Below are 26,699 nucleotides of genomic sequence, written 5' to 3'. Positions count from 1 at the left end.
TTGCTCAAAGAATTTCTGATTTCTACACCACCGAGATAATTTGTGACACATTTTCGATATATTGTAATATTGATAACAGATACGATAAACGAACTGAACTATTTTAGCTACTGTAAAAATAAAAAATAAATATTTATATTTCCATTATTGAATAAATATCGTTGATCCAAATAATCCACATGTTTACGTAATTGTTCCTCTCGTGGAAGCACACAAATAAAATGAAGCCTACCGTGAAAAATTAGCTTTTCTGATTTGTAAGTTGTATATTTCCTAATAAAATACAGTTAAAAGAGTCAATAATTTATTTAAAAAAGGCGCATATAAAATGCATAGAATAGTAAATTCGTATAAAAATCTGTATACTTAATATCTAACGATCAATTACGTAAATAAACGTACCTGGGCATCCAACTTGGATTAAATTTGTACAAAGATGACTTTCTGCCGTCCTTTACATTCTACATGGAACAAATGTATTGCCGCCGTTAGATTGGAATTATACTTTTCGAAGTCTCAAACTGGAAATAGCGCAGTGCGGGACACATCTCTCGCGCGACGCAAAAAGTAGGAATCGTGTCGTATAAAAATACAGTCTTGTTTTTTATCTGAACTTTTCGATCAGTTATTATACAATCTCTGAAGATGTATTACTAAAAATATAACTTCAGAGTTTTGTTTCGTGTTTAACCCTGTTTCTGAAAAGCTGATTCGGCCGCTGTACTCCTTGCGAATTGTTTAAATAAGAATTTCCAGAGATCACGACAGCTGCCGTAGAATCCGAATTGGAATGCAAGAATTCATTCTGACCGTTCGCTTCGAACACGTATCGCTGTTGCTGATGTTGTTGATGCTCCTCTTCGCCAATGTAATTATTATGACCGTAGCCGTTTTTCACGCGAAATTGCACTTCGGAATCTGTCTCGTCTTCGTTGTCTGCACTATCTACATCTCCTGTTGACATGTCCGAATTAAAAATAATCCATCGAAATATTAACAAGGCTGATTTTAATTAATTCTTACCGTCGGAACTGTTGGTGGAAGGCAAATAGAAACGCGTTGCTGTAACTTTGCTGGTTCCTACACGTCGTTCCCGTTCTCTCGCGGTATTATTTGGATGATTATATTTAAATTCACGAGGGAGCGTGTAACTTCGAGGTAACGATACTTGGCTGCCCTCCATATCGCTCATTTCTCCTTCCATTTCTCCTTCGCCCTTTAAGCTTTCTTCTCCGTTTTGACTCGAACGCAATCTAAAATTTATTTATACAGGATGTTCTAAATTTTACAAAGTAGTGACTTTGATCCTTAAGCCTTAAGGGGTCGTTTCCTATTTTTACAGCTATTTAAACGAGACTACCCCCTTAAGTCTTAAGTGTTCAATCGTATGTTTACCTATGATTAACGTGGGCTGATGGTGCCCAATGCGAATAATGATGAGGAAGACATCGTGGTGCCAGTAAAATTTCTGGAGTGTCCGCTCTCTCCCTCTGCGTTGTCCTCCACGAATTCGAAGGATGAACGTTCGGGTAATAAGAGGAAGATGGTGGCGGATGTAAAAGGCAGTGCATTTTCACCGGTGGCCACGAAGACAACGTGACTCCTCCGTTTTGATCAGCTACGGAGGGAGCAGATGTGAACAAGGGCGAGCTAGGAGAGGTGTGTAACTTCGTGTTAGGCGGTGGCTGCTGATTCGATGCAGCCGACGACGAGAACGAGGACGCTGATGCCGACGGTGGAGGGAACAATTTTCCTTCTTTTATTTCTTCTTGTATAGCGCGCAATTCTCGTAGCTGTTGCTGTTTTTTCTCTTGGAGCTTTTCCCTGATTAGATTCACGCTCAGGGAACCTCCAGATCCAGCATCTGCTCCGATCTTTTGCTCGTCCGAGTGATCATTCTGCCTCAAATAAGAAATTACTGAATGTAAGTTGAAAGAAACGATTGTCTTTATAAATTTCGAAAAGGCATTCATACATAGAGCGACGTAAAATATTTCGCTACCTGTAATACACCTGAAGACGTCACGGATCTTTTCCAAAATGGAATTAATTGACGCGAATTACTGTTCATACCCAGCCACTGTTTCGCGTCTCCTACACCGTTCATAGAAGCTGCGACAGCTCCTGTCTGAGACTGCGATGGAGGAGGAACAAACGTGGTTGGTTTCTTCTTCTTTCGATTTGGATTTACTACAGTCGGATTGGCGAAACGGCAGTTAAATACTCCAGGTATTCCACCGTTGCTCAACTTGACTCGTCTCATTCCCATGTTCATATTTACTTTCTTATCTTCCGTATAGTCTATTTGTTTCTCCTCCAAATTGTCCTGCAAGCATTACTCTTTAACTAATCTTTTTCATGAAATATTTTTCATTCTTTTAGTGAAGTTATTCGCGTATACCTGGTTCGGCAATGTTGCAAGGTTCGAAGCAGTCATTCTACCACCAGCCTCGTACCTCAATCTTCTTACGTGAAAAAATCTAAACGTAAAATTAACGATTAAAAAACATATCCAATAAAAATGAAGAGACTATACTGTACATTTTCATAATTACCTGTAATAAAGACCCATGAAAAACATACCACCGAAAAATAAAGCTAACAGCGTGAGTACTAGAGTTACAGGATTCGGATGGTGTTGATGCGGAAGGAGATCGCTTCTATTAATGCCTACTATCCATACACCAATAAGCAGACTGTTCTCCAAAAACATTACCGTATAAAATATTACCTGCACAAATACATTTGGAATTATCAATACGAATGTTATTATTATAATAATAATATTTTATTCCCATTTCGGGGTACAAACGCGGACCTCCGCTCCGCTTACAAGCTTCTCCTTTCTAGTCTCTTCATACTTAACTTAACTTAAACTTAATTTGTACTTAATCGAGAGAGAGAGCACACCGTTCACTCATTCCTCACACATTCACACACACTGGACCCCCGGTTCCGCTGCTCGCTCTTTCTCTCATCTCTTCCACTCTCTTCATCCATGCCTCTCCTTCCCCTTCCTCCCCTAACACCTCTGCCACCACTTCTTGCCACCCTCTATCTCTCCCCCAATCAGTACATTCCTCCCATATATGCTCCCACGACTCTATCCCTCTCCCACATATTCTACATCTCCTTCTATCCTCCTCCTCCCAATACCTTCCCCCTTTCATTCTACTCCCTAGTCTATGCCCCGCTACCAGTTGCCACCTCTCTTCCTCCCTCAACTCCTCTACTACCCCTATATTCCACCCCCTACTCTCGTAAAACCCTCTCCTCTCCTCCTCCCATCCCTCCAATGCCCTACCTCCCCTTGCTCTTTCTCTAATCTCCATCCAGCACTTCTTCGCTAAGAACCCCCCTCTTCCCTCACTCAGCTTCCTCTCATATTCCCACGCCCTCATACCCGCCCTACCTGCCAACAATTCCCTCTGTAATTCCTCTTTTATCATATACCCTGGCACACTTACGAATGTTATTATTATTATTATTGACATTATTACGTGAATATTCGTTTACTTACCATCTTTTGGCGATGATTCGTTTCATGCAAATTTACATATGCAAATATATAAACGAACGCCAGAAGAGAGGCCAGAGAAGTTTTCTTTAAGATAGGCAAATGTTCGCCACCGTGAAAAAGACCATCTGGAGTAAGCAGCAGCCACATCAACATCGATAGCCAGTGGAGAGCCATGACAATTAACAGCCACTGTCCACCATAGAGTGAAGCGTAAGCTACCAATACTCCTACTCTAGCACTTACAGTTCCTAGCCTCCATGCCAGTTGTGCCAGCACACCTAGCCAGGTCAATACCAAACGCTCTAAATTACGCAGTCGAGCTGCACCTTTGCTAAAACTAGCTACTGCCCAGCATACGCTCCATAAAGAAAGTCCAGCAGATACTGCAGTTAATTTTGCTAGTTTTATGCTATCTCTGGGTTCGGGTTCTTTCCCTTTCCCTACATCTGTGTTCGAGTCGTTATTAACTCCAATGGATAACAGGTATAATTGCAAGAGCAACATCGGAGCAGCTTCGCAGAACGCATGAATAAGGCGGAGTACACAAAGCTCCCTCACCTATTAAAACACAAAACAATATTATGAATTTGTACATAACTTTATACAGGGTGAGTCCAGAATCTTCCTTTACGAAATGATGCTTACTTCGTGTTTAACATAAGTTAAATTAACCGGTATAAATAATTTGAAGTATCTCCACAATACTCCAACTTGAGTGGAATGAAGCAATAAAACACACCATATCGCCCAATTCCCATTTTCTTTCTTTTCACTGATATTGCAATCGGTGATAGTTTTACCAGTTAATCTTCCTCTGGCACCCCACAAGTACCAACGTACGCTGACGATCTGAAATTAATGAAATCATTACATAAATTGATTGTGATAAAAACAAGAAATTTGTATAATAATTTAGAAAATTACCTGAGAGATAATTAACGACGTGGCGATAAGAACAATGCTCAAAGGAAAAAGGATCGGCGGAGCAACAGAATGATGCGCTAGGGCATACACCATTGCGAAATCAAAAACAACGTCGCAGAAGTACGAAGCAAGAGAAATTATGTTAAATAGTACATCACACAATGGTAAGAATTCGTGCTGATGCTGTGTCTGTAGATGCTGGGCCATAATGGGCTTTTGTTATCCATTTGGATTATCCAGCACCTTTTCCTTTTATCAACCTATGCCACACATTCCACGGTATGAAAATTCGTCTGAAAAATGAAACGATTAATATGAAAAAACAGAAATAGTTCAATCTCGTAGTTGTCAAAGAAAATTGAATTTTTTTCCGAACAAATCCAAATAAGATAATCGATTGTTTAACGAGAAACATTTTTAAGTTTCTTGTGAAGTTAGCGTTTAATTAACGAGTGGTCGTAATCGACAGATACAAATTCAAATTGACCGATTCTTATCAGCTCTTTTCCGTGTGTTACCGATCTTCGAACTTGTCCTCGCGTTTAATATATATACAAATAGCGAGAAGTTCTGCAAATAGTCTGCAGATAGAATAAACTATCCGAAAGCTTTTAAATTAAGTCGAAAATATAGCGGAAAAGTTTCGAAGGAAAATTTTCTTCCTTGCGTTTCTCGTCAGCCAAACGTGTCGGCATTTTAACGAGAGAGAACTACATAGAAGTCGAAAATTCTTCTAACTTTACTCGTAAAAATGCTGTGTACCATAGACACGCAACAAAACAGAAAAGAAAAGTTCACGAAGCGTAGGAGGAAGCGAATTTTCTTACCACATTCCTCAGATGTCACCGAATGAGTAATCAGAAAAGTTACATTCTCATCTAGATGCTGCCACTCGAGAACCTGGACCAACGTTGGAATGTCAGGAATTTGTCCGTATAGTTGGTGGACGCTTTCGAAAATAGAAGTTTTTTCATCGACTGACCGTACCTTGGTTTCCTATTTGATCGTGGCGGTGCATTTTTTGCGGGTTCACTTTCAAAGGATACCTCTTTATTCAATTTCGGGGAAACGACGGCGAAAGATACCTGTTGATTCGAAGGATAACTATATTTATACGGCACGGTATAACATTGCACTTATCGTTGCTCCACTGACTCTAAAATGTGAGATTGTCGACCAAGTAGTCAGGATTGTCTGGAATTCCAAACAGTGGTTCTCAGTTGAATCTATGCAGAAAATCTTTCGCATTCTTTGCCAACGGTGCTCAACAGCACATACATATACAGAACATTCGTAATACAATATGCACACAATTACGAGTGTAATTAGACTGCGAAATCAAAATTTTCTCGACAAGTCGTACAGACTATCGTTTTACAAATTATATATATATATATATATATTTTTACACGTTGATGTATGTTATACAAATCTTCCGAGAATATATATACTTACATTTTCAATGTAGCCCAGCACGTTATCGTACGAACGAGTTATAACAATTTAATGTTGAGGAATGTTGATAGTAAAATGAACTATGTATATAGCTTTTTTTATAATCGTGCCTAGTTTTCATTTCAGTTGTACACGTACATTGTTTTACTATATATTTTGCGTAGATAGAAAATTGGATAAAATACTTGTTCATTTGAGAATCGGGTATACTTACATCGCTATAAATTACCAGCTATTATACATATATAATTATAATCTTTCGTACGATGTGTAAAAAATGGATGACACCATTTTATTTTTCTTCAAATACCATTTACAAACATCCGAATGCACAATGAAATGAAAAATATATAATTGTTCCCTTAAAATTTTACTAGATTTAAGAATAGAGTTACGAATGTCACCTTTCTGTAATAAATAATGAAATCGTTCGAACGCGTACATTCTTCGCTACTTCCTTAATATTAATTATAGTTTGTATAAAGATATAAAAGGCTTCCTAGATCTGGTAAAATTTTAAGGTCGATAGCATAAATATGTGCTTATATAGTGCAATTTGGCTGTCATAAAAATGTCATTGTGATCACAAGTTTTACAAGTGTTCGTTTAGTATCGAAATAATGAGCTGAATGAAAAAGATTCTTTACACATCCCTTAATTTACAGTTAAACAGTATAACAAACGTTGCTTACACAGGAGCAGGTCTTTTTATACTATAAAACTATTCGATTATAACTAACATATAAAAAAGACATTCATACGCAAATGAAATGCCGATCTGTAAAATCAGTCTTACATTTCCGAAATTAGATGTGTTTGTATCCGTGCTTGTAACAATGTATAAGACCTGGAATACATTTAAGTACATTGATGTTAAAACAAAATAAAACAAACAAACAAAGAGCAACGGCAATATGAAACGGCAGGGATGAACCTAATGTGTACCGTTGACTATGACTATACGCTTGTTTCTTCCAAGTACACAACACAATATATCGAAGCGAGTAATTTCATATGCTTATATTTCCCGAGGGTGAAAAATCTCGGATATCTCGCGTAACCGAGTTTGCACGGTTATGAAAACGATAATTCCAGGAGAGGGCCCTGCTTACTAAACACCACTTAAATAGTAGTTTGTCAAAATTACGTTAATTAATATTTTCTTCATCAAAATATCCATCCGTTCGATAAAACATCGAATGTTTAGAATATACGCTTACACAATTTATGCATACAATGTGTCTCATCTCTAATATCATCTCACGCAATAAATAATATCACCAATTTCTTTAAAAACAACCCGTAATACTACGACGACGGTAGAAAATAAAATACTTCTGAATTAAAGTGCTGTTCAAGTACCGGCCACGTTATATCTAAATGAAAAAATGCTTACGAAAATTCTTTCCTAATCAACTTCGAACTTAGATCTTTGATCAACGCTACTTATTTAAGTTCCAAAACTTAACGAGAAGAACAAGTAGATAACTGCACCTCGTCCGCTTTTTATCGTTATTCGATAAAACCTGTATGATATGGATGAGTATTTTAATTTTAATACTATAACCGCACGATGAGATTCTAATGAAAGGCGCTAATGACTTTACACTTAAGACTTAAATCATCGGAGATAGCTGTGACATTTTTTGCGATTCAAGGAATCGTCTTTTTTTTCGTTTCGAGAACGAGCAATACACGTTATAAAGGAAATACCCCTCCCCTTTTCATCGGTTTAGTCCGTCGGTAAGTCTCGTTTCTTGGAGTCATGTTTTCGATTCGTTTCTTTCGTCTTGAACACCTCAGGAACAACGCAGCATGTCTGAAAAGCTCGATAGCAAAATAGTCTTCGCGAAGAGTATTTCGAGCTTGTTCAAAATCCTGGGTGGTTTCCCCATTCGATATACAATGAAAAGAACAATTCAATCAATCCGACCATAAGCTGGAACGATATCTTTCCCTATCCAGACGTCGCAGTTCGGATAGTCTAGTTCGGGAAGCGTGTCTTGTCCGACGATCAGGACTCGTTTCACGCCGTTCGAATCTGCCTGGGGCACTTCGCCGTGCCAAACGTAGTAATTGAACAACTGTTGCATTGCAGAGACATGCCTTTTTTCCGCGGGTGTACGCGCAGCAAACGATCCAAGTATCGCAGCGGCATCGCTGTCGGGGTCTGCGAATTGGCCACGCGGTTGCGTTGCCACATAGAACGGAATGGTAGTCCGCATTCGGGCTACCGTCAGCAGCGGGCAGATCACACGTATGTCGGAGATCATGCTCAGCAAACCTTTCAACGTTGCGTTGTAGCGTCTGAAAAGTGAAGCACGAACGTTTTAATGAAATGGTTCGACATTTTCCTGCGGAACACACGCGTCTACCATTCGAACATTTTCGATATACTTACTTGAGAGCTTCCTCGGCCAAGCCCGATGTCCCCAGCAAAGATTCCCTTACCAGTTTCTCGACTTGCGTGGAGTTTAGAGTCGTATTCGAGTTCAGATATTTCAAAGGGGCTCCCGCGTGCGCCGTAGTGCCCATCACGATCTTAACCGGGAGTTCTTCGCGTGTCCAGGTTCGACCGACAGGCTCCTGAAGAATAGCACGATCCAAAACGAGCCACTCGTGTCTTCTGTCTCTCAAAGTTGCTTCCCTGGCCTCGGGAAGTCCGCCATTCCCCGAGTACCACGTATCCGGGACAGAGTCCATCAGTTCCTCGACGCTTTTGCCTCTGAGACACGCGGCGTCGCTGCATTTTATAGAATTCAAGAACTGGTCGTTAAGCTTCTCCGAGTCCTCCAAATCTCTACCCGGGAATATCGCGCTTCCGCTAGATATCCAAACTCTAGAAAACAAATCCTTGGTACGACGAATTCCGACGAGCGTGGAGACGAGGGTTCCTCCCGCTCGGTGTCCCCACAAAATTACGGACTGCTTGTTACCACCGAAATTTTCGATATTCAGTTGAACCCATTGCAGCGCTGCTATGATGTCCGACAGTCCATAGTTACCCGATGTGGGCGGATGGGTTGCTCTCGAGAGCGGCTCGGCGGCCAAGAAACCAAAGATGCCCAATCGGAAGTTCGGTCTGACGAAGACCATGTCGCGGACACGCGCCAGCTTTGCGGATGGATGCATTACACCCGGCGATCCTCCGGTGAGAGTCTCCGCGCCGATCATAACAACCACGGGCAAAGGGGAGTCGTATCTAAGCTCAGGCGTGAACACGTCCAAGTGCAAGCAATTCTCGGATCCGATCGTGCCACCCGAAGCATCTCGTTGCACACAGACTTCCGACGCGTTGTGCGCAAGATAAGTATCTGTCCAACAACGTTCTATTCTTCGCAACGGCTCCGCGGGCTGCCAGCGACGATTTTCCAGCGGTGGAACCGCATATGGGATCCCTCTGAATGCAAATGCACCGTCTTCCGATACACCTTGTACCGGACCGCAAGATGTAACAGCTTCCACGTAGTTTCCATCTTTTATCGGCTGTGTGCTTGCCTTTCTTGGCCCAACACAGGCAACGCAGACTATGATAACCACCGATAGCAGGATGCAGAGCGTGGCCACTATTAGAGAATATATGATTATTATGGTTATCATTTTTTTAGAGGACCAAAAATCTTCAAACCACATACCTAATACAAATAAATTTCTCCTGGCAACGGCTATGCAAGCGATAAGAAAATGTTGCTTAGGAGAGTCGATAGCATCTGGCGCGTCTCCATCCAGCCGAACAGTTTCCATTCCGTCTTCGGACCCCACAGGGTTCTTGTCTCCTGCTCCGTCATCCAGAGTCTCGACGCTGGCTAATCCTGCGGCTCCAGTCGTTCCTAGTTCCACTTCTCCTTCCTACACGGTCAGAAAAATTTCCTATGTAACATTGAAGAGAGGGAGAAGAAAAGCCTTTCCACCGTGCGACAGAGATTCGTTTTGTTCTACGACGCGTTAGGGTGCGACCGATGTAGACGCAAGAAGAGGTTGAACGTGGGTCGATCGATTAAAGAACACTTCAAAGAAAAGACTGTACGTGCTCGAGTGCTTCGCGTTACTTACTCGAGTCTTAAGGTTTCAATGGGTTTCGCTTGATAAATTTTACAATCGAGCAATCGATTGTTCCGTTTTATAAACGCAAGACAAAGTTACAAAATCGATCCCTAAGCATCACCTTGTTCTTTTTCCGAGGAAAAACAGAGACTAAGGGTAACTTTATGGCGTCAAGGAATCCCTTCCGTCCCTCTTTCTCTTTCGCATCTTTGCTCGGCGTGTTCGCCGCCTTCTCCGAAGACACGTTCTGCTCGTTCTCTTTGGCATTTTTCTCTGTTACCTCGGCATCACCCGAGTCGGCTGGTTTGCTCTCGTCGTCCTAAATAAAAAGAAAAGTAGGAAATAAAAACAAATCATGAAAAACACTCGCTATGGGTATAGCCGGATAAGATGGGCAAAATTGACACACACGATTATGCATATTTTCAGTTTTTTGTTGCAATAGCGATTTTTTAAAAAATTCCAGAATCTTGGATGTTTAACAAAAAATTGAAAATCTCGCGGGAACACAAAATAAATCGTTTCCCCGCATATTGAAATTGGATGCGTCACTATCGCTGTCGTTATCATTATCATTATCGTACTCGACGTCCGTCATTTAAAGGGGCGCCTGATCAATAATGCCAGGTGTACTGTTCGACTGACGTCATCCATTGGTTTAATGTTGGAAAAAAGAAATCGTTACGGGGCTATGGTCACCCCTCGTAAACACGCTATGGTGCTCGTGGAACTTGTGCTCTTTCAGCAGTATCGGCTTGTCGTAAACAGATGTTAATCGGGCAAAAGGAAGCGGCGCGGCGGTTTCGAGCAGTCCTTGTCTCGGATCGCATCCGCTCAGACGGACAATTTTCCGTGCGATACGCGGAACAGTACATTTCGGCGTGCTGAATTCAATGTATAATCAAACCGCAAACTTTTGTCACGCACAACGAACGGATAAAGAGCGCAGTTCATTTTACTCTAATAAAAGAATTATGGCCCAATAAATACAAATACATAAACATTGCCCAATGTTTTTCATAGTAGAAAACCAATTAACAGGGGTGGGCAGGTACCCGAGAATTTGGGTTCGAGTAGGATAACCACTCACCCCTACCAATTAATTCCAAGGACAACATATAATAGTTTAGTCTTAGGCAAATAAGACGTTCCATTTAATTCTCGCGCGGGCAACTTCAAGAACGTTTCTATCATTTACCACTAGACTGCGGATCTTCATGCAAAATAAAAATGTTGTGCATCGTTTGCATGATACAGAGAAGCTGTATTTGATTTCTTCGCTTAATAATTATAATAAAGAACGCAGGCTCTAGTTGAATGATTATTACTTTGCAAGGTTCCTTGCTCTTTGTACGACAAAAGCCGGGCATCTTAATGCCGCCGATAGGTATTTTCTTCTTGGGCTTCTGTTCTTCGGATTCCGAGTCCGGCGCGGTCGATGATACCGTATGCTTCGTGTTCTCGGCGTTCAGCATTTTCTCTCTCTCCTCCTCCGCGATTTCCTTCTTGTCCATGCTCTTCTCCTGATCTCCCTGGCTCATGATTCGCTAAAAATATACCAAATAAGTGCGGTTACATTTTTACCGGTCGACAAGTCTCGCTACAGGTTTGTTGAAGAACGTTCGAAAAATCTGAACTGCTCTCTCTCTCACACACCAGAATCATACCGTTCTCGCTATTCTTTCAGGTGTGAGCCGCCCCTTTAACTAATTTGATCCCTTCAGAACAGTGGTGCTCAAACTCACTGCCTTCCACCTACGACTCGAAATTTATTTTTCATATCTAACTGTAAAGTATTTTTCTTCACTTTATATTCTGCAGTTCTTTTCGATGTCGCTGCGCCCAGAGAACGCTTTGAGAACCACTGTTCTCGAGACAGAATTTCCAGAAGCACTATACAAGAAAAACCTTCCCGTTTGTCCCCAATATAAATAATTCTAGTGTGCGTCGTCTTCCTAAAATCCTAAAATCTAACAAATGAAAATATACTTTGTCGAACAATATGAGAAATTGCAGCGAAAACGCGCGGAAACTACAATGTGAATCGTCCTGTATCTATAAGCGTTGCAGCTGGCGTCGGGACGCCCAGACGTAAACCGATCGATCGGATGGCATTGCTCTCTGAGCCTATTGCCTTCAGGAGTCTAGCCATACATAGTTACCTGGCTTGCATTTTTCAAGAGCCGGGGGAAGGTTAGATATTTACGAGATAACAATTCAACGACCGGACGAACATGCACAATCGTATTATAAACATGCGGAAACAGTATGACAATGTTATTATTTATTTTTCAAATCGCGCAATGGCTACATATTGGCTACTGAATACTTTTAAAATAATTCTTCCAGTTCTCTCTTTCGCTTGTTCATCGATTTTCTCGTTGATTTATACAACTCTGTAAAATCGAAAAGGTGTCCGATCGTTTTCAAAATATTGGCCGTTAGAAGCCGAAATAATAGGGACGCATGCATTAGCGACCCCTCCCACTCGACAATGTCCAGGAAACATAAAACATTCAAACGCAGCAGGTGAGGGTGGCAAGCCGGCTAATACTGATTCGCCGAAAAATTCGACGGACCGAAATGTACACGGGGATTCGTTTCGGTTTTTCGGCCTCCTCTACGAGAATCAAGCACTGCGATATTACATGCCTCTAAAACAGATCGACTTTCTCTTTCATAAATCACTACTCCTACATGGCGTACGCGTCCTTCTCTTTACATTTAGCATCCATCTTTTTATTTAAAAAACTTCCCCGTGAAAACCATTGCGATTTTGTCCCAATACATCCATATCTGTATAATGGTACGAATTAGATCCTCTTTCTATGAATTATGTATAGGGTAAATTGTCTTATAAATCTTTAATGTTCATGGTCGAAAAATTACCCCGATTAATAGGCTGGAAAACTTGAAAGTGTTATAAACAATATTCGTTGTAATGTTTCTCCTCCTCTCCCCCTCGTTCTTTCTCGAACGATATGATTTATTTAATTAATGGTATAAAATCTCTACAGAGACGATCGTACATCGTATTGTGCCCATGGTATATGTATAAAAGGCCCCCCATTTAACATGTACATTGTTGTTACGTATCCACAGCCATTTGTTTCACCTTTATTCGATAAGTAACGAACTCATTCACGATTCTGTTCACCGAGTTCATTTGTTACACGAATCGTGCGGATTGCATTCGTTGAGAGACAACGGATAAAAATGAGCATGTAAACACTCACGCTTTTCGAAGGGTACGTCGAGGAAGGACGCCACTAAATTTTCAGTAGGAATTCCTACATTCACGTGGTCAAAACCTTTTGAATGGCCAGCCGGTTACCGGGACGAACACGTTCACGTTGCCGTTTCAAAATAATCACTTGGTTGATCGTCGATAGGACGCGTAAAGAGATCGTGGTGGTTTACAGGGAAACGTTTGATCGAGCGCAAATGTCAACGAGGATGACGCCAAGCGCGTGCCTACCTCGACTGTCGTTGACTGTCGTTCCACGATTCCGCTACGAGGCTCTCCACCACCACGGTTTAAATGCGACGCGACGCCCCTATTGGCTGGTTTCAACCGTGCGCGGTCATTTTCGTTTGAACTAGTGCATATGCAACAATAGCCTCGACCAGGCACACGGAATACTACCATGATACATTTTCTGTAAATACAATTTACAATCTCTCTGCCCTTCCGACGTCCTTGCTCTTCGAAATGGAAAATAAATAAACATCGACATCATTTCTAGTATAATACGAGAACAAGACATATATATGTGCTCATAATTATGAAAGTGGTCTAAGTCATATATGTATATTTCTTGTTTCACTAAATGAATTCATCAACACTAAATGAATTACATTGAAATTGAATTGAATTATATTGAAATACATTGAATTAATTTAGTTTAAAATAATATGATGTGAGATAACTGATAAACTCAATTTTTTAAATTTTTACTTAGACAATTTTTGCATAATTATGGGCACAACATAAGCAACTTTTAACAAAATCATTTTTCTCGTCGAAAAGAAGACATTATTTCAAAACAGTTGCTTCACAAACTGCACAAATTATATAAATGTTTCAATCGTTTTAACTTGTTTATAGAAAGTGTGTTGCGTCGCGAGAATACAGTTTCTTCCTCGCCACTGAGGAATACAGAACACAGAAACTCAAACGGTACACAAGGAAGAAATATATTCTCGCCTAACTAATGCGTAAACGTTTTTAAACAAAACCTGTGAAAATCGCTTGGCATTACGTGGACGAAAATTGTTTCGAGCAGCGTACTTGTGTAGTTCGCGCTGAATCGAAATACGCGCATGCGAACTCGGGCTGAAGTGGATGCGCGTCGTCGCTGTCGTATTTGCGTTGTGCCTCGTTTCACGGTACGTGGCGTGCGTCGTCGTTCGGTCGTATATACTCGTCTATCTTTTGACAGTTGAATTGGATCTTGACGCGCGGGTACAACGATCGTTCGATCGGTTGACGTTGACAGACAAACTGCTCTTGGGGTGAAACGTTTAATCGGGAACAGAAGCTTTGTTTCTCGTTTGATATGTTCTCGACGAAGTTCCGGAAGTCGTTCTGTGAAAAAGCGCGCTCGTATCTGGACGCATTAGACACGTAAAGTGTCCGCGATGAGCCAGAAAACCAACGAGTCTGCGTCTACGTGCCTGAAGATGAGATTCCTGTGTTTCTTCTGGACATCGCGGGGTTAAAGTCTCGTCTCGACTCGACACAACAAATAGCTAGGCAGATAGATAGATTAGTTAGATAGCGAACGAAGAAGATCGCGGGGTGAGACACCGGAATACCAGCGGCGTGGGAGAAAAATCGAGAAGTGTGTTGTTCGACAGAGTTTCCAATTTGAAAATCGCCAAAAAAAAAAAGACGGCCGATCGATGTCTTATTTGTGATGGGAGTGCCTGCGCGGGGAGCACTCGCGGCGATCGTCGCCATAAGCGCTTTCGTCGTCTATCTGAACAGCTTGAATTGCGGCTTCGTTTTCGATGACATTTCTGCGATCAAGGATAATCGAGACTTGAGGCCTCATACACCCCTGAAAAATGTGTTTTACAATGATTTCTGGGGCACTCCTATGCACAAGGTGGGTTGGTTGACAGGATGGAGGCGCTTTCCCCTTCTCCTTCCCCCTCCCCCGTCACTCTTGTCTACCTTCTTGTGTATTGATCCGTTGAACTCTTCTCCTCCTTTTCCTACCTTTCGATTCGATTCGATTCGATCCGATTCGGGTTCGATTCGGTTCGGTTCGAATCGGTTCGATCCGATTCAATCTTATTAAATTTAAATCGATCTCGCACCGATCTGATTTCCTGAACTTCTTTACACGCCGGCCGGCCGGTATTTTTACTTGGGAAGAAAATATTATTTTGATGTTTCTTTTGTACAGGAGCAATCGCACAAATCTTACAGGCCATTGTGCGTTCTCACATTTAGATGGAATTACTTGATTCATCAATTGGATCCTGTGGGATACCATTTACTTAATGTGATCCTACATGTTGCAGTATGCTTATTATATTTTAGGTATGTTTGCTTTAATGTATATTGATTGTTAACGGATAAGTCAAAAATCACTTTAAGTTATACATTGAAATTACAGTAAGTTTGTACAAAACCAATGTCAATCGATGTTGCAGGACTTGTTTGATGTTTCTGTCTGATTCCGCAACGTTTGTGTCTTCTCTACTATTCGCGGTGCATCCTATACATACAGAGGCAGTAAGTTCCACAAATTGGTATTGATTTCGATCGAATCGATCGACGTTACCTTGAATTTATGTATGAGAATATGATTCGATCGTTATTTCTAGTCGTTGTTCCTCTCTTCGGCGACAATCTTTCAATACTGTATCCAGATTCAAAGGGTCGACGTCGAGCGATCGATCGCTTCGTAGTTCCTAGATCGCATGCAAATACATTATCAGTGGATAATCGTGTATTAAAGGTTACAGGAGTGGTGGGAAGAGCAGAGACACTGTCTTCTTTATTTTACCTGGCAGCTTTAATCACGTATACTAAATGTTGCAGGAGTAAAAGATCAACAGGTGAAGATGGCTCTCTTATACTTCCATTAAGTTACCATACCTTTTACTTTAAATGGTACAACTTACATCTACATTTTTTATAGAATGGAAGTCCTTGATATTATCTATGTTGTTTGTTTGTACTGCCATGTTGTGCAAAGAACAAGGAATAACGGCTACCGCTGTTTGCGTATTGTACGAGATTTTCGTTGTACAAAAGGTAAATGTACATAAAGAGTCGATTAACGTTATGGTATTTTTGTTAAATTTGTGATATATTATTTTACACAGGTTAGAGCAATGGATATTTTCCTGACATTAAAGGCAGCTTTCGGTGGGAAAAAAATAGCCCTTGCTTGGTCCAGTGAAGGTACAAAACGTTTGACTGCCCTTACACTTGTTACATTTAGTTTACTCATACTTCGACTACATGTAATGGGCTCAAAGTTACCTGTATTTACCAGGTATCCACAAAAAATTCCATACGCCTTGTACAGAATATTCGAGATTGCTCGCAGATTGCACCGTATGATTCTTTTCGATTATATTTCAGATTCGACAATCCTGCATCCGTGGCACCAACGCCAGTAAGGCAGCTTACATACAATTACCTCGCAGCAGTCAATTTAAGGCTGTTATTTCTTCCAAACGATTTATGCTGTGATTGGACTATGGGAACGATACCGTTGATAGAAAGTTTTACAGACCTTCGGAATCTCGCTACTATAGCAACACACACGACGGTATTAGGACTATTGGCAACGGCAATTTTAACACCCAATAGGCAAACCTCCATCGTTCTTATTATGGTTAGCATTGAATATGTTTACTATGGAAAATTCAATGTAACACATGGCTGGTGTACATATGATATGTATTAGCTTCTTCCGAAATCTTTATATCATCATCGTTTGAACAGAGTTTGGCCATGATGATACTGCCATTTTTACCTGCCTCGAATCTCTTTTTCCCGGTTGGATTCGTCATCGCTGAAAGAGTATTGTACGCACCGTCTATGGGATTCTGTATGCTTGTCGGATACGGATGGAGTATTTTGTGCGATAAAAAGTAAATTTATCGTATTCTCGCTCGTTCGGGAAACCTGCTTATCATTAATGTGTATCTTCTCATTTGTAGATTCAAGAAACTCACACTATTTTTACTAATTACACTTCTGGCCGCCCACTCGACGAAAACTTTCATCAGAAATTACGATTGGTTGGACGAATATTCCATATTCATGTCAGGATTGAAAGTGAATAATCGCAATGCCAAATTGTTGAATAATGTCGGACACGCATTGGAAAGTCAAGGACAATTTAAAGAAGCACTGAACTTTTTTAATATGGCCGTGCAAGTTCAAGGCGACGATATTGGCGCACACATTAACGTAGGCAGAACTTACAATCATCTGAAAATGTTCAAAGAGGCCGAAGACGCGTATTTGAAAGTAAGTTGTATTTGCAAAACATCAAATGGGTTGTATCTGTTAACTTTCCTATACTCGTTGTTACATCTGTTTCTTTTAGGCAAAATCGTTATTACCGAAAGCAAAACCTGGAGAGTCTTACCAAGCGCGAATAGCACCGAATCATTTGAATGTGTTTGTGAATTTAGCGAACTTAATAGCAAAGAATGCAACTAGGTTAGAAGAGGCCGATTTGCTTTATAGACAGGCGATTAGTATGCGCGCTGATTACACGCAAGCATATATTAATCGAGGCGACGTCTTAATTAAACTAAATCGTACTAAAGAAGCCCAAGAAGTTTACGAGCGAGCTCTTTTCTACGACAGTAATAATCCAGATATCTATTACAATGTAAGTATTCGAAGAGATTTTATTGGAGGAGATGCGCGGCAGGAATGTCAGAGTTTACAGAATTGTTACTTGTTAAGCTTGGAGTTGTATTCTTGGAACAAGGAAAAGCATCCCAAGCTCTGGCATATTTGGATAAAGCGTTAGAATTTGATCCGGAACACGAACAAGCTTTGCTGAATTCGGCCATTTTACTTCAAGAACTGGGACGCGCAGAGCTGCGAAAAGTAGCTCGAGAAAGACTTCTGAAACTTTTGAGAAAGGTACTTTCTATTCCTCGTCATGTATTACTAAATTTGTAAAAGATAGTCTGACAAAATTCGCGTATATTTTTAGGATTCGAATAATGAGCGAGTACATTTCAATCTCGGAATGTTGGCCATGGATGATCACGATAGCGGAAGCGCCGAACGATGGTTCCGAAACGCGGTCGCTCTAAAAGAAGATTTCCGATCTGCCCTGTTCAATTTGGCTCTGTTATTGGCTGACGAGCAACGTCCTCTCGAAGCAGCGCCGTTCTTGAATCAGCTAGTTAGATTCCACCCGGACCACGTTAAAGGATTAATTCTTCTAGGAGATATCTACATAAACAATATAAAAGACTTGGATGCTGCCGAGAACTGTTACCGTCGTATACTACAATTGGATCCAACAAATATCCAAGGTCTACACAATTTGTGCGTGGTGATGGTGGAACGTGGTAAGTTGGGCTTGGCTGCTCAGTGTTTGGAGCGGGCGGCGGCTTTGGCACCCCAACAAGACTACGTGCACAGACACCTAGCCATCGTGAAGGCTCGTATCAACAGGCTACCTTCAGAACAACGGGACACAGAGGTCTTCGACGATTCGTTTTGGCAGACCACTCCGAAGGAGAGAAATTTCAACATGGGAGACATTTCGACTGGCAGTAATGCCGGTAGCTCGTCTGCCGCAGGAGGACCTGGGAACATGGTTAATAGTGGTAACCAGTTCTTGGGGAACACAGATTCTGTTTTCTCGAATCACCACAATCATGTAGCGGGTAAACAAAGTAGCACAGACTCGCTGAATAATAATATAATACACCTGAAGAGTCCGTCGAAACCTGGAATGGTTCCGTTGAACGAGGCGAAAGTAGACGCGTTGGATATGCATAACGACATGGATAAACCCACGAGCCCGAGCCCGAGTTCAAGTTCGAACGACATACAGGAACATCCGTCTGAAAGAGGTTTCAGCGGGGACGCGACGGAATTGACAATCGATCGGGAACGTGCAGGCAAAACGATGAATTCCGAGCAATTTGATCAAGTCGCGCCGATCTTCCCGGCTGGCGGAAAACATGTAGACACCACACGTCAAACAAAGGACACCGCATTCTCATAACAATGACGTTACGATCCGCCGAATATTGTATAAAGTTATATTCTATGTATAACGAAAGAATATGGTGGTACAGCCGTATAGAGCTAATGTGTGAATATAAAATGAATACAGAGTATTGTTTTATATGCTGTACGAATAGAATGTTTTGTAAAATATATTTAAAAAATGTGTATCTCTTTTCTTCTTCTTTATAGATCTCCCGCGACATTGGAATTCGTACTTATTCGTTCGTAGTATCCTTTTGACAATTTATTCAACGTGATACATATGTACATATTTAGTAACATACCGGTAAACTTTATGTTTTCATCCCCGGTACAGTGTACCTACCGATTTAACAATTTCTTTGCTATTTCGTTGTTCTGAAATATTTTGCAACTTGAAACTGCCAGGTAGGTTTCGCTATTAATTATTTGACATTTTTACAGTTGATTGGCCACGTGTACCGACAACGCGTATGCAACGAGATGTCACATTAGCCTTGTATCGTCGGATGTTTAATAATTAAAGAAAGGTGACATATGTGTAACGTGCTTAATGAACACATCCTGATCGTTCAGTATTACTAAAGATGCGTCTGCAGCTTTATAAGGAACCCGGTAACCATTTTCAGTGACATAATTTTCTCACCCGTCCTCAGCGTATGTTCACCTTTCCGGGGATCGGTAAGTGTTTATACTACGACGCGTATTAACAAACTCCAGGCTCATTTTAATTCGCTTATCCTAATTTCACCGAAATTCATTTATTCATCAACTTAACATCACCTCATTTGTTCGTGCTTCTAGAGTTTAGGACAATAAGAGCCGTGCGAAATCTATGCTTGTCGTCGATTTTATTAATTTGAGAAGAAATCGCACGCTAATGGGATACTCGACGTTTGCAAGTTCTGTCGTTAATTCCAATTACTTTGGGCGACAAACGAAACGTATGAATAAATGACGATGGAAACGGAATGCTTACCATATTAGCGCGTTTAAGCAATAATAGATAATGAAGTAGTGCGATAATGTCGGGAATACGACCGCGGCAGTGAAAAAAAGGAAAGAACTGAGTAAAGTTGGAGTAAGTACGTCGACTGTTCGCACATTTACTTTCTGCGATTGATACCGAGGAGAGAGCGGCGAATCATGTATTTTACAAGTTGTCGTAATTTTAAACAGGACAGAACGGTTACAGTCGCTGAAGGATCTAGTGTGCCGAACGCGTGCTTTCCCGACCCTATTTTCATTTCTGTCTCCGTATAAAAAGTGTTGAAAGTGTGCATGCAGTGTATTATACCTACAGAAAAGTAAATTTGCAACTCGTCCGTGAAAAAATGGTTTCACAATTTCGAGAATAGAAAACTTTTAGTTGCGCCGATAGATATCAAATGAAATGAAGACAAACAAGAGGAAAAAAGAACAATGCATTGCCACGAGTCTCCTATTAGTTTTCCATGTTCTAGTAACTTTCATTGCGGATGTTTAAACAATTTTCCCGTGATAATAGAACATTAGATTCGCCCTGGGGAAATCGATCATTTCATCGTGATCATCGGCAAGAAGATTCTTCGCGATTCACACATTCAAGAGGAAATCTTCGCAATTCGTAAAACAAAAAAAGAACGTTTCCGATAAAGGGAGAAAGAGGAAAAGAATGCAGATTTTCGAGCCTGCAAAGGAGTTTTTATAATTGTCGTTATTAATTTATCAAGGAGCGACATATGTCTATGATCGAATAGTTAGTTATATATACATACAGTTGCGCAAAATAGGAATATATATTTTTCATCGTTCAAGCATAACTTGTCCTATCGTTCACGTTATTAATTTCGTTTTATCGGTGTATTTACGACTCTCTTATCTGCTTTAATGCATTTGTTTTCAATTCTGGTATACAATTTATAATTTTTATCAAAATAGGAGGCATATGAAAATCAATATTTGCAATACTTTGCCAGTGCTCTGCTACGCTTGTCTCGATTATCAAGCCACTGTTAGCCAGTGTTTACTCGTCGGTTTATTCTGAAAATTAGACTACCTGGAATGTTGTTCCTTGATTAATGTAAAGGTTAATGTACAAAGAAAAGAGAGAAAAGTAAAGTACCAGACTGTGATAGCACCTCGTGATATACGTACATGTATATATGCATATGAATACCGAATACATATACAATACATACACATGCACACATATATATATATATATTATACATATGTATACACATATATAGGTATATGTCTCCCTGATTTATCGATTCGTACTAATAATAAGTAAGTAGTTCTTTTATTTATATATATATATTTTTTAGTTTTATTATAAACATTTCTCCTATCTGATAAATGGATCGTATAAAATTATGTTGCGTTTCAAAGGATCGTGTTTGGCTTAGCCCTACCTATATAAAATCAAGGAAATACTTGTTCAATAAATCCCATATTAGCAGACGAAGTTATATTAAGATTATATGCTATCGGTGCTCGTGAATCATGCAGTGGAATTAACATTATAAAGTCGAGTGTATCGTCGGTATGGGTTTTTTCACCTAGATCTCTATTTATAAATTCACACGAAAAAGAACCGACTACAGGCGCCGACGAGAATAAACATTTGTTTTTCTTCTTTAGCAACGCTTATTGATGCAAAGGTGAAGTTTAATAAGGAAAATAAAGTTAATTAATGAAAGGAAAGGATGCTGCTTTCTAGATGCTTGAGATTTTGGTGCATAAGATCGGTTGCGATCGTTAAAATATTTCTAAGGCCCCTATAAATCATTTCGAATCTTCTTTTACGTGGGCTATGGCGCAGCTATATTATATTTGCAGGAATGCTGTCTAAAAATAAGTTGGTCTCGTCAAGCGGTACGCGACAGCATGAGGTATCGTTGTTGATAAGTCTCGATAAAAATTCATCAATTATAATACAATCCATCGCTATTGATTTAGAGCGTGTAGAAATTTTCAAAACGATACATTAGTTTCAAGAACGTTGACAGATGCCGCATTACTTTGATCGTTCGAATTCAGGCGCCATAATTAAATTTCCCGCTAATTTCATATATACACGGTTTCCTTTCGGATAGCATTACATTCACAACACGGCTCTCGCAGATCGATTTATTTATAATTAAAAAGCGTTACTTGAATTTCAGATGTTCGCTTACCGATTACTTGTGCTCGTGAGTTTGATACTCGTGGTAACGATCTTAACGACCGAAGCGGAACGCGCGAACTCGGATTTATTCAAATACAGACGAAATCGCCAAGTTAAGCACGAAGCGCGAAAATATTGTGGTCGAGAACTTTCGAGCATTTTACAAATAATCTGCGGGAGCGATTACAATCCCCGATTCAAGAAAAGCAACCAAGGTATTAGAAAAATCATTCAATACTTACAACTCGTAAAATATCGGCAGCGTTCCTCAATCGTTTTGCCAGCTAACACACTACTTTATAATGATAGCACGGCTCAAATACATATTTATAGCTTATTGAGTTGAAAAGACCCGCTTTTTCTAGAAATGGACCCCTACAAGACCGTGGAAAACGCGAAGAACATGTTGAAAACTCGAAGAAATCGACGGGGTATTTACGAGGAGTGTTGTGTAAAATCGTGCACCACGGAGGAACTGAAAAGTTACTGCGCCAATCCATAATGAACCGTTTCTACAACTGTCTCAATCTAGATCTAGATCCTAGAAAATGAGCCGGATCGTCGTTTATTTCTTTTCTATTTTACTTCGAACAGTAATATATTGTAGTAACGTGGACCGCGGCCGGAAATTTTAATGGTACATTAGCAGACGTAATATATTTGATTCGATTCTTTCGTGTCTAGAATGAAATCGTGATGAAATGGAGAACGAAATGTACCTATATAAATATATATAAATACGAACACATTGATGGAGTGCACCAGTGTATGTATTTAGTTCGCTGCGTGTTTACATAAAAATTTATGATAAAATTTTATCTCATTTGTATTTAATCAATACTATATTAAGCATATATTGCGTAAGAAATCGAATTGCATAATGCGATATTTTGTTTTTTACAAATATGGAAAGAATTGCAACAGATATAGGTTAGTCGTACAGCCATCTCGTTTAAATAGTAAATATTTACATAGAAGCGAATATTAAATATGTAAATTATTTAGCATACTCTCTTGAGTATATTTATATTTATATATACGCGCGAAAGTAAAAATTTTCGTAGAGAGAAAATTATACGTTTTCAATATATCTTCGGGAGATTGTGTTTTTGTTATTTTTATTGTTGTTATTTGTATTCTCGTTGAATCAAGTCAAGACACCGTTACATCGAGAATTGAAAGTACGAAACAATTTTCAGAAAGGTTTTATATGTATCTGTTCTAAAATGCGTAAAATCTCAGAAACACATTGAGTGTTTAAATATATTCGATAATCAACAGTAATATTATTTGTAACAGTTCTATTTTAAGAGCAGTAGACAAAAGCAAAGATTCATGTACAATTGTATAACGTGAATGCTTTACGAACAATGGATACAGAAGAAGTTTATAGTCTCGCAATCACTCCACCAGTTATATCAAGGTTTGCAGTTCAATGGTCCGACGACAATCATATATCAGTTCTTACCGAGAAAGGAGTCCATGTATTTGTAAGTGAAATGTAACATATCTTTTTTAGTTGTTTTATAAAAAGATTTGTGAAACAAAACGAATACATTCTACATTATTATTTTGTACAGGAACTAATACCTAGTCCAATGTCCCCACACTCAACCATAAAGTTTTCAAGATCCTTCATTTACGCACCATCAATTTTTCCCACGGAAGCTATAATGGATAAAATAGAATCTGCAATTTGGGATTTGCCTCGCGAAGAGATTTACTCATCCTTAATGGAAGAAAGTATGACCCCCAAGATATCCAATGTTAAGGAAATGATTCCAAAAATAGTGGACTTGGCCTGGTCGCCGCAGAATCTAATACATCCGAACAATTGTGTTCTTACAATTTTAACTTCAACAGGGGCTGTTTTAATCGTTCACAAAATTCTCACGGATTGGTACCCCTTGCATGATTTGAGTACTATACGCTACAAAGATGTGAAAAATGAAATTACCGGAAAGCTGAAAGTTCTTAAAAGCAATCCTACTTTGCTTCTAACACTAAAGAATTCTATAAAAGCGTTACAAGCTTCTTGTATGACTTGGAGCATGCTTTTTGTAGATTTTGCGTATCTTACTGTCGCCTACCAGAATGGAGATATAATTATTTATAAAGTTCCGAGCGTGTCGTGTCATGATGAAATCCCAGACATCAAAATTGTGGGCACGATACACTTGGACGACTGTGTCAAAATAAATGCTATATATTGGACTAGCGTTGATATAAAAAAACATATAATTATTATCGCATATCTCGATGGACGTATTCATGGTCTGACAATCGGAGAACGTGAACAGACAATTGAACTTAGAGCAACTAGAAAATATTACGATTACGTGGACCGCATACCTATCGGTGATATCAGGCTGCTCCCTAGATTGGATGCAACTGTGAGAATTCTTATTCCAAAAGGTAGTTTTCTTTTCTTGTTGCACTTAGCAACAAACGGAACATTAAAAAGTATCCAACACATCCAGTTAGAAGGATTTATGATTTCAGGTATAAAAAGACAATATTATTCTTTTGTAGATCGTAGTTTAACGGGTCTTTTCTTTTATATTTTAATGGAATTCAATATTTTTAGGATTGACTTATGCTAACGCGGACTGTGCATTAGTTACAACAGAGAATAACTTGATGTTTGCGATTGATACGAACAAAGATAATTTTTCAAAAACTCAATTAGAGATCGCGTGGCAACAAGGTCGTCCACGATATTTAGGTCTTGCTCATTCCTTGAACTATATGATGTTCGTGAACGTAACATCTCCGAGTTCTGTATATGATCATTTAGTGATGAAAGAGCCCAGTAAACTTCATGTCTTTACTTTAAAGCACGAGAATTGGGATCCATTGCTTGCTTTAAAAAAGAACAAAGAAAAAAGATTGGAACGCAAATGGGACTGCTTAGAAGTAATTAGATTAAAAGCGACGAAAGTGGAAGATGCTGGAGCTGTATTGCCGAGGATAACAAAGAATTTAGAATCGTTGCCATTGAACGAGCTACAGATAGCGATGTGGACATCCGTAATCATGGAAATTTGTGAGAAGAAAAAAGTGATTCATGGTATAGGAAGCATCGCAGGAGAAGTATCAGAAGCGCAGCCTTTAATTTTTATCCATACAGTTTGCAATTATCTCGAACGGCTAGATAATCGTTCTTCTTTAAACCAAGAACAGCAGCTTTCTATATACTTGCTAAAAATGTACTTGGAAGTTTATCTGGCGGGAGAAGAGAACGAAGAAACAACTATGGTTTCCAAGCTCGCTAAACGAGTTCTAGATAAGATATCTGATTTTGATATGAATAAAGTGGAGGCATGCAATTTGTGTGGCGAAGTAATAAAGGATCTGTCCTGGAAAGTTACTAAATGTTCACAGGGTCATATACTGCCTAGATGTGCCATTACACTCTTGCAAATAACTGATATGCAATACAAGACATGTCGAATATGCGGTTTAATGTTTCATCCTTGTTTGGACCAAGTGTTTGGAGAAACGAGTTGCCTCTTTTGCGACATGCCTGCGCATCAAGAAAACCGGGTCCTAGGCTCCAAGATTATTCCGTCGAACGGAAAGAGTTTATCTAGACCAGGGAACTGTGTTTCGGTTCCGGATGATCGAGAAACGGAGGCAGTTCCTGACGAAACTTAATCTATTATTATAGAAGTAAATAGCTTTTTTTACCTGTAAATAATATTTCAGTACATAATTTATATGTTAAGTAACTTGTACATATGCAACTACTGTATATTTCCTTTGTACTTTGTGGTACCTGTATATGTATATTGAGAATACATCATGTTTTTCTAGAAAAATTAAAAATAATTCATCTTCAGTTAAATGTTTGAACAATGATGCACGCAGGAAATATTTTCATGCGTATAATTTTCTGATTGCTCAGCTAAAGCTAAATACTAGATATTTAGGTGTCATTTGGTGTCATTGTATCGTTTGAATTTTGTTAGGCGTTTTGTCGTCAGAGAGCGATACTTGTGAATCATTGGTAGTGAGAACTATCGATAACTATCGATAGCCATCGATAGCAGTGATGCCATGTGCGGGGAGTCACGGTGAATTGATCAGTGAAATGATGTACCCCTTCTTTGATGACGGGGAATGAGTAATGAGTGGGACGAATGGGAGACACGCATGAGACACGTTGCACGTGCGCAATGGGGACCGTGGAGTGTGCGCCTGCGCACGGTGCTGGAATGGAATAGTGGAAGGGGTATGTAGGAGAGTACGGGATGGTACGGGAGCTCCGTCTGGAGCTCATTATGGCAACACTGATCGATAGTGAGAACTATCGATAGTACTATCGATAAGCACTGCAGAGCCTGATATGACATATGACTGTGCATGGTGCATGTGTATAAATAAAG

General features: G+C 39.8%; 5 protein-coding genes across 10 annotated transcripts; 3 read left to right on the top strand and 2 right to left on the bottom strand.

Annotated features, from left to right (window-relative positions):
• Positions 1–241: 241 nt before the first annotated feature.
• LOC143215200 (uncharacterized) lies at positions 242–5,748 on the bottom strand. 2 transcript variants are annotated; one of them, XM_076437129.1, is made up of 11 exons: positions 5,432–5,748; positions 5,272–5,344; positions 4,445–4,737; positions 4,166–4,369; positions 3,521–4,078; positions 2,556–2,731; positions 2,402–2,480; positions 2,003–2,326; positions 1,396–1,898; positions 1,024–1,253; positions 242–954 (listed from the first exon to the last, which is right to left on the bottom strand). In XM_076437129.1, exons 3-11 carry the CDS (start codon positions 4,649–4,651, stop codon positions 668–670), a joined length of 2,568 nt encoding a protein of 855 aa, XP_076293244.1. In that variant the 5' UTR covers positions 4,652–4,737; positions 5,272–5,344; positions 5,432–5,748; the 3' UTR covers positions 242–667. The 2 variants fall into 2 exon arrangements, with proteins under 2 accessions (XP_076293244.1, XP_076293243.1); XM_076437128.1 differs by having other exon boundaries at positions 5,272–5,748.
• A 236-nt stretch (positions 5,749–5,984) lies between these two features.
• Nrt (Neurotactin) lies at positions 5,985–13,607 on the bottom strand. 2 transcript variants are annotated; one of them, XM_076437130.1, is made up of 6 exons: positions 13,422–13,607; positions 11,272–11,490; positions 10,065–10,262; positions 9,535–9,748; positions 8,301–9,465; positions 5,985–8,206 (listed from the first exon to the last, which is right to left on the bottom strand). In XM_076437130.1, the coding sequence occupies exons 1-6, from the start codon at positions 13,590–13,592 to the stop codon at positions 7,819–7,821; spliced, it is 2,355 nt and encodes a 784-aa protein (XP_076293245.1). In that variant the 5' UTR covers positions 13,593–13,607; the 3' UTR covers positions 5,985–7,818. The 2 variants fall into 2 exon arrangements, with proteins under 2 accessions (XP_076293245.1, XP_076293246.1); XM_076437131.1 differs by having other exon boundaries at positions 13,180–13,459.
• Positions 13,608–14,294: 687 nt separating this feature from the next.
• On the top strand, positions 14,295–19,348 carry LOC143215199 (protein O-mannosyl-transferase Tmtc3). The gene is made up of 12 exons (XM_076437127.1): positions 14,295–15,054; positions 15,358–15,494; positions 15,608–15,689; positions 15,916–16,015; positions 16,099–16,214; positions 16,286–16,458; positions 16,548–16,803; positions 16,914–17,062; positions 17,132–17,444; positions 17,524–17,814; positions 17,892–18,074; positions 18,148–19,348. Exons 1-12 carry the CDS (start codon positions 14,863–14,865, stop codon positions 19,174–19,176), a joined length of 3,021 nt encoding a protein of 1,006 aa, XP_076293242.1. The 5' UTR covers positions 14,295–14,862; the 3' UTR covers positions 19,177–19,348.
• Positions 19,349–19,500: 152 nt separating this feature from the next.
• Ilp-2 (insulin-like peptide 2) lies at positions 19,501–23,132 on the top strand. Of its 4 annotated transcripts, XM_076437163.1 has the most exons (6): positions 19,501–19,841; positions 19,965–21,431; positions 21,534–21,687; positions 21,786–22,036; positions 22,310–22,526; positions 22,677–23,132. In XM_076437163.1, the coding sequence occupies exons 4-6, from the start codon at positions 21,986–21,988 to the stop codon at positions 22,811–22,813; spliced, it is 405 nt and encodes a 134-aa protein (XP_076293278.1). In that variant the 5' UTR covers positions 19,501–19,841; positions 19,965–21,431; positions 21,534–21,687; positions 21,786–21,985; the 3' UTR covers positions 22,814–23,132. The 4 variants fall into 4 exon arrangements, with proteins under 4 accessions (XP_076293278.1, XP_076293281.1, XP_076293279.1 ...); XM_076437166.1 differs by lacking the exons at positions 21,534–21,687; positions 21,786–22,036 and having other exon boundaries at positions 19,965–20,241; XM_076437164.1 differs by lacking the exons at positions 21,534–21,687; positions 21,786–22,036.
• A 145-nt stretch (positions 23,133–23,277) lies between these two features.
• Positions 23,278–26,521, top strand: LOC143215203 (uncharacterized). Its single transcript, XM_076437133.1, has 3 exons — positions 23,278–23,801; positions 23,892–24,813; positions 24,899–26,521. The coding sequence occupies exons 1-3, from the start codon at positions 23,682–23,684 to the stop codon at positions 25,966–25,968; spliced, it is 2,112 nt and encodes a 703-aa protein (XP_076293248.1). The 5' UTR covers positions 23,278–23,681; the 3' UTR covers positions 25,969–26,521.
• Positions 26,522–26,699: the final 178 nt, after the last annotated feature.

Source organism: Lasioglossum baleicum, chromosome 13 (genome assembly GCF_051020765.1).
Source record: "Lasioglossum baleicum chromosome 13, iyLasBale1, whole genome shotgun sequence".
In the NCBI taxonomy this organism is placed as follows: domain Eukaryota; kingdom Metazoa; phylum Arthropoda; class Insecta; order Hymenoptera; family Halictidae; genus Lasioglossum; species Lasioglossum baleicum.
Note: the sequence above shows the minus strand (reverse complement) of the source record. Positions and strands in the feature narration are given on the sequence as shown.

Bases quoted from the DNA above. Each gene is read 5' to 3' on its own strand.
- Ilp-2 (XM_076437163.1), top strand. From the start codon at position 21,986: ATGCTGTCTAAAAATAAGTTGGTCTCGTCAAGCGGTACGCGACAGCAT. The intron at 22,037-22,309 runs GTATCGTTGTTG...CTTGAATTTCAG, and splicing joins GCGGTACGCGACAGCATGAG to ATGTTCGCTTACCGATTACT. The intron at 22,527-22,676 runs GTATTAGAAAAA...CGCTTTTTCTAG, and splicing joins ATTCAAGAAAAGCAACCAAG to AAATGGACCCCTACAAGACC.
- LOC143215203 (XM_076437133.1), top strand. From the start codon at position 23,682: ATGGATACAGAAGAAGTTTATAGTCTCGCAATCACTCCACCAGTTATA. The intron at 23,802-23,891 runs GTAAGTGAAATG...TATTTTGTACAG, and splicing joins AGAAAGGAGTCCATGTATTT to GAACTAATACCTAGTCCAAT. The intron at 24,814-24,898 runs GTATAAAAAGAC...CAATATTTTTAG, and splicing joins AGAAGGATTTATGATTTCAG to GATTGACTTATGCTAACGCG.
- LOC143215200 (XM_076437128.1), bottom strand. From the start codon at position 4,651: ATGGCCCAGCATCTACAGACACAGCATCAGCACGAATTCTTACCATTG. The intron at 4,079-4,165 runs GTAAGCATCATT...GTGTTTTAATAG, and splicing joins TAACTTATGTTAAACACGAA to GTGAGGGAGCTTTGTGTACT. The intron at 1,899-2,002 runs GTAGCGAAATAT...TATTTGAGGCAG, and splicing joins CGTCTTCAGGTGTATTACAG to AATGATCACTCGGACGAGCA.
- LOC143215199 (XM_076437127.1), top strand. From the start codon at position 14,863: ATGGGAGTGCCTGCGCGGGGAGCACTCGCGGCGATCGTCGCCATAAGC. The intron at 16,215-16,285 runs GTAAATGTACAT...TATTTTACACAG, and splicing joins AGATTTTCGTTGTACAAAAG to GTTAGAGCAATGGATATTTT. The intron at 16,804-16,913 runs GTTAGCATTGAA...TCGTTTGAACAG, and splicing joins CCTCCATCGTTCTTATTATG to AGTTTGGCCATGATGATACT.
- Nrt (XM_076437130.1), bottom strand. From the start codon at position 13,592: ATGGTAGTATTCCGTGTGCCTGGTCGAGGCTATTGTTGCATATGCACT. The intron at 10,263-11,271 runs GTAATAATCATT...CTTTTTATTTAG, and splicing joins AGAGCAAGGAACCTTGCAAA to GACGACGAGAGCAAACCAGC. The intron at 9,749-10,064 runs GTGATGCTTAGG...CTGACCGTGTAG, and splicing joins TTCCTCGGAAAAAGAACAAG to GAAGGAGAAGTGGAACTAGG.